Source organism: Natator depressus, chromosome 19 (genome assembly GCF_965152275.1).
Source record: "Natator depressus isolate rNatDep1 chromosome 19, rNatDep2.hap1, whole genome shotgun sequence".
Lineage (NCBI taxonomy): Eukaryota > Metazoa > Chordata > Testudines > Cheloniidae > Natator > Natator depressus.
The window spans coordinates 9,635,424-9,641,760 of record NC_134252.1 but is presented as its reverse complement, the minus strand read 5'-3'; the positions used below and the strand labels follow the sequence as shown (position 1 = coordinate 9,641,760).

The following is a 6,337-nucleotide window of genomic DNA, read 5'->3' as shown; positions in this document are numbered from 1 at the left end:
ACAAATCTCCAGCTGATTTGTGGCTGAAGATGCTGCACCCTTTGTGCAATGCAGAGAGCCCTTGGGCACCTTCCCCTTTTACTAGGCTCTCCCGAGCACTCTCCTGTGTTCAAACACTTTTAAGCTGTGCAATTCTTTAGCCGCAGTTTCTCATCCGTCAACTTTCACTTGAGTGTTTAGGGAAGTGCTAAGCTGGGGCGAGCAAACGTTTTGACCTGAGGGCCACATCGGGTTTCCAAAGTTGTATGGAAAGCCAGTTAGGGGAGGCTGTGCCTTCCCAAACAGCCAGGCGTGGCCCAGCCCCTGCCCCTGCCCCCATCCAACCCCCCCGTCCCCTGACAGCCCCCCCAGGACCCCTGCCCCATCCACCCCTCCCTATCCCCTGACTTTCCCCAGACCCCCACCCCTGACTGCCCCCCACCACCCCATCCAACCCCTTCTCTCATTCCTGACTGCCCCCCACCCCAGACCCCTGTCCCATCCAACCACCCCTGCTCCTGACTGCCCTCTGCTGTCCCATTCAACCCCCCTGTTCCCCGCCCTGACCCTTATTCACACCCCCACCCCGAACTCCCCTGCCCCATTACTGCACTGGCTGGAGCACCAGTGGCTGGTGGCGCTACAGCTGTGCCACCCAGAGCACCAGGACAGGCAGCCGTGCCGCCTGGCTGGAGCCAGTCATGCCACCATGCAGCACAGAGCCTCAGGTCAGACCGCGGCTCTGCAGCTGCACTGCCTGGCAAGAGCTCACTGCCAGAGCATTGCGCCGGTGGCGCAGTGAGCTGAGGCTGTGGGGGAGGGGGAACAGCAGGGGAGGGGCCAGGGGCTAGCCTCAGGGCCGGGCAGGACGGTCCCACAGGCTGGATGTGGCCATAGTTTGCCCACCTCTGTGCCAAGCCTTGGTCAGACAACAATGCATTAGAAAGGTAAAAGGATGGCGCCAGAGAATCCTGCATCAAAACCCCTCCTCTCAGATGCACTCACCCCAGCTCACCCGCTGATTTCTTGCATGGTCCTGACCTACAGGAAGTTCGGTGAGTGGATGGAAACAGGTCTTCTCCCCGCTGCATAGATAGGAAGGATCCCCTTTTAAGGTCTTTGCTCGTCTACTTGGACAAGTGTTCTCTTCACTAGCAGCTTGCCACCCTCCATGCCATGTACATTTCACTAGTGTTTAGAGGGGGACTGGGAACAATTCTGGAATAGACTCCAGATTTGTAAAGGCATTCATGTAAGTTCTTTAAGCTGGCATTCTAGAGTCAAGATCTTTGTGCCAGGCCATAGCAATGAGCATAACTGACTAAGCTCCTCTGAGCTGGGAAGTCACTCAGAATTGGTAAGTAGGATGATGCCCAATCTAGCATCAAAATACAGAAACCAATTTAAAAAAATCACACCAAAGCCAGCAAGAAAGGCTTAATAGCATTTAATAGCATCTCAGAAGACAACAGTGGTTAGAAAGATGCTTTTTGGCAGGAAAACAAAATGCACTTGGTCCAGGTTGCAGAAAGGCAGCTCAAAAAGGAAAGACAGGAAGGCTGGAGCGTCAGACATTCTGGAACAGCCCCTGAGCCCTATGGGCTCCTAAAGGGAGCTTTCACATCACATCAGTACAGGAATGTGCTAATGGAACTGTATGGGTCCCCTAATAGCAGATCTGCCCTCACCACCCACCCCCTCAGAGCCTCTTCAAGAGAGCTCTGCACTCTACTGAAGTCGTTTTATTTGTTTCATCCTCCCTCCCTCTGGCTGATGAGGGAATTCAAACCCTATCCTTGTGCAATGCTTCTGCACTGAGTTTAAACAGCAAACCGCCCTCAGCCGCCAGCATTTCTACGCTCAGAATGAGGAAGAAAGCACAAGCTGCTGTGTTTACACAGCCCCGCAGCTGGTGATGTGTGCTTCCTCTTTCGCCCTAACGCCACACCCTTCCCTTCTAAAGCACAAGATTCATTCAGAGGAGAGGGGCGCAGGAATAGCTAGGCTTTCCAACGGCCTTACTTCAGGTGACTTCCTTTCTACAGAGGCACTGGCAGCTGCATTGTGAGCACGGCCCGGCTGGGTTGGAAGGAATGTGCAGTGATATCAGAGCTGCGTTGGACCCCTGTCAGACAATATCGGGGTGAGGGAGGAAGCAGGCAGCTGCAAAGGGGAGAGGTTTTGGTCATGGGGTTCCCTGCGGCAGGAGATAGATCATGATGCCGGGATGGCACTGAGGGCCTAGGAGTTAAGGTGATCAGAGAGGCAGTTGGTGGGGAATGCAGAGTTAAAGTCCAGGGTGGGAAAGGAATGCTCAGGCTAACTTCAGGAACTCCTGCAGGGTGTTCTGTTCCACGGCCTCCACAAACAACTCATAGTCCTGCAGGTAGAAAATGCAACAAAACTAGCTCAGAACAGGGACGGAAACAAAACCAGGGGCACACAGCTCAGGCGGGGACCCCTGCTCCACAGCAGCCAGGTGCACAAACAGAACAAGTGCTGGGAGGGAGAAAGTCACAGCTCAGTGGCCTTTCCCGTCAGGTTCAGGGCAAGCAAATATAGTGGCTTCCACTCAGTACCCAGCGGAACCAGCTTCACCTCACAAACTCCTATAGGATTTGTTGCGCAATCGCAAATGCATTGGCAGTTTTCAGAACGGACAACTGCAGCCAAAGGTGCGACGACAGGGCAGGACGCAGAAGGCTTCCACAATGCAGTGGTAAGGTTCAGCAATCATAGAATCATAGAATATCAGGGTTGGAAGGGACCTCAGGAGGTCATCTAGTCCAACCCCCTGCTCAAAGCAGGACCGATCCCCAACTAAATCATCCCAGCCAGGGCTTTGTCAAGCCTGACCTTAAAAACTTCTAAGGAAGGGGATTCTCCCACCTAACGCCAGATCCCCTTAGGACAGCCGCACAATGCCGTTTGCGTGTTAGCCTTCTCTCCTGCTCCATGTGCCCTTTAAGCTTAAAGGACAAGGGCCTGTAGCGCCATGTCCAGACACCTCTCCCCAGAGAAAGCCTTTCAAATGCCCTTCGTCATTTGCACACCCGGGCTGGGAGATCAAGGTCAATACCAAACCCCTGGGTTCTGAGGTCCCGAGAGCCCAGCCACCTGGATTCTGAGCCTTACCCCACAGTAATGGTCTCCGTTGAATATCTGGGGTGGAATGGCTTTAGGATTGCCTGACCTGGTCCTCATTTCCTCCCGCAGGGCATTATCCTGGGAGATATCCACCAGTTCATACTTGATATTTTTCCCATCCAGGATCCTGGTCACTTCACTCTGCTGGGACTTGATCTGAAACACAGATTGAGAAGGCAGGTTACACTTTCCCCTGTGGCTGAATTTAGGACTCGGCCACTGTCAGGCTAAAGGTTCGAAGAGTTTTAAGTTTCCAGAAGCACATACACAAACCAGGTGTGTGCAGAACAGTGACTCGGGACAGGAATCACGAGTCACAGCCGGATATGGACCAAGTCCCACAGGAAATAGGGCATGTAGGGGAGAAGTCAGTCACTGCTGGACAGGGATGGTGAAGACAGAGCCCTATTGAGAGGGGCAGGGAGGGGAATGAATGAATCCCAGCTGGAGAGACACCTGGCCCAGGGCAAATTAGTGCATGGATTTGGGAGGAGAGAAGCACAGCTGTGTCTGGGAGAAGGACCCAGCCCCAGGGGGAATTAGTGCATATAATGGGGTTGCAGAGATCACAGCTGGATCAGGTAAAAGGACTCAGCCCCATGGGGAACCACAGCAGAATATGGGGGAGGGACCCAGCCCCATAGGGTGTATAATGGGGTGAGGTGGGGTGCAGCGTTTACAGCAGGATCCAGGAGATGGACATGGCCCCATGGGAAGGTTGGGTGTATAATGGGGGGTGCAGTGATCATAGCAGGATGTGGGAGGAAAGGGGGGATTAGGGTGTATAATAGAGAAGTACAGTGATCACAGCAGGATCTGGGACAGATGCAGGGACCATGGCAGGATCTGGGAGATGGACCCAGCCCCACAGGGAATTAGGATGAGGGGTGTGGCAATCACAGCAGAATGTGGGAAGGGGGTTAGGGTGTACAATGGGAGGGTGCAGAGTTGGGATTGTATTATGGGGGATGCAGATATCACAGGGGGATGGGGGGGTTAGGGTGGGAGGGGTGTGCAGTTAGGATGTACGATGGGGGGGTGCAGCCATTACAGTGGGATGGGGGGGATTACGGTGTACAATGGGGGACGTGCAGAGTTGGGGTGTATTATGGGGGGGAGTTAGGCTGTACGATGGGTGGGTGTGGCAATTACAGTGGGATGTGGGGAGGGGGTTTCGGTTTACAATGGGGGAGGTGCGGAGTTAGGGTGTATGACGGGGGATGCAGACATCACAGCAGGATGGGGGGGTTGCAATGGGGGGGTGTAGAGTTGGGGTGTATGATGGGGGATGCAGATATCCCAGTGGGGTGTGTGGGGGTTGAGTTTACAATGGGGGGGTGCAGAGTTGGGAGTCTATGATGGGGGGTGCAGGTATCATAGTGGGGGGGCGCTAGGGTGTACAATGGGGGGGTGCAGAGTTGGGAGTCTATGATGGGGGGTGCAGGTATCATAGCGGGGGGGTGCTAGGGTGTACAATGGGGGGTGCGGAGTTGGGAGTCTATGATGGGGGGTGCAGATATCACAGTGGGGGGGCATTAGGGTGTACAATGGGGGTGCAGAGTTGGGGTCTATGATGTAAGGTGCAGATATCACAGCAGGATGGGGGGGTTGGGTTTACAATGGGGGGTGCAGAGTTGGGGTCTATGATGGAGTGCAGATATCACAGTGGGGGGGCACTAGGGTGTACAATGGGGGGCACGGAGTTGGGGTCTATGATGGGGGTGCAGATATCACAGCGGGGGGGCGCTAGGGTTTACAAGGGGGGGTGCAGAGTTGGGGTCTATGATGGGGGTGCAGATATCACAGTGGGGGGGCACTAGGGTGTACAATGGGGGCGCGGAGTTGGGGTCTATGATGGGGGTGCAGATATCACAGCGGGGGGGCGCTAGGATGTACAATGGGGGGGTGCGGAGTTGGGGGTCTATGATGGGGGGGCGGGAGGAGAGCGGTCCCGTTCCCCGGAACAAAAGCAGGACCGTGGCCGGGGAAGGGGAAGGTGCCGCAGCCCGCCCCGCCCCGCGAGCCCGTCGAGCCGAGGGGCCGGGCAGCCCGTGGGGAGGCGGCGCCGCCGGCCCCGGGCCCCGCTCACCTCCCTGGAGCCGGTCACCGAGGTGCTGTAGACTCGAAGGCCGGACATGGTGCCGGACGCGCGGCCGCTCCCTCCCCGCGTCTCCGCTCCGCCGCTGGAAGCTGCCTCCGCCCAGCGTGTGACTGCGGGGCGCCGATGGGGCGGGCGGCGGCTTTTCCCCGCCCCCGGGCGAGCCGCTGCCGCGGGCAGGCGGCCGGCCCCCGCCCCGGTACAGGATCCAGCGGAGGGGCCCTGCGGGGCCTGGCCGGGGTGGGCAGAGGCCCGCGCCCCCCGAGGCTGGTGTGGGTTCCGTGTGCGCGGCGCCCAGTTGCAGCGTCCCGAGCCAAAATCCTTTAGGCGGGGATCCGTGTCGGGTGAAAATGTTTACACCCAGGGGTGTCATCCACTGAATGGGACCGACTGGGGTCCACGTCTAAAGGACTCACTCCTTGTGAGTGGGGTTCTGAGTGTGGACATGGCAAAATAAGCCCTAGTTCCCCCCGGGTGCCGCGTCCCTGTGACCATCCCCTTTCTGAAGACTCACAGAAAGGAGGGTCTGGCATGGACTTGAGGGGTCATCTAATCCATCTCCCCCCTGCTGAGACAGGAGCAAGCCTACCTAGACCATCCCAGACAGGTCTTGGTCTAACCTGTTCTTTAAAACCTCCACTGGCAGAGATTCCACAACCTCCTGGTAACCTAGTCCAGTACTTAACTCGCCTTTCGAAAGTATTTTCTAATATTTAACCGCAAGCTCCCTTGCTGTAGATGGAGCTGGTTACTTCTCATCCTTGTGCTCACCATCCTCTTTCTAACAGCCCTTAATGTATCTGAAGATGTAGCAGGTCCCTGCCCAGTTTTTTTTAACCTGTCCTCGTAGATCAGGTTTACTGAACCTTTTATCATGTTTGTTACTCTCCTCTGGACTCTCTCCCATTTGTCCCTAGCTTTCTTAAAGTGCAGCACCCTGAACTGGACACAGTACGCTAGACAAGGCCTCATCCATGCCCCGTGGCGAGCGATAATTACCTCCTATGGCTGACATGCAACACTCCTGTTAATACACCCCAGAACGCTATTTGCCTTTTTTGTAACTGTATCACCTTGTTGGCTCATAATAATTTGTGATCCACTGTAATCCCA

General features: G+C 55.9%; 1 protein-coding gene across 1 annotated transcript; it reads right to left on the bottom strand.

Annotated features, from left to right (window-relative positions):
* Positions 1-1,915: 1,915 nt before the first annotated feature.
* Positions 1,916-5,374, bottom strand: SH3BGRL3 (SH3 domain binding glutamate rich protein like 3). Its single transcript, XM_074934705.1, has 3 exons — positions 5,216-5,374; positions 3,115-3,282; positions 1,916-2,359 (listed from the first exon to the last, which is right to left on the bottom strand). The coding sequence occupies exons 1-3, from the start codon at positions 5,261-5,263 to the stop codon at positions 2,294-2,296; spliced, it is 282 nt and encodes a 93-aa protein (XP_074790806.1). The 5' UTR covers positions 5,264-5,374; the 3' UTR covers positions 1,916-2,293.
* Positions 5,375-6,337: the final 963 nt, after the last annotated feature.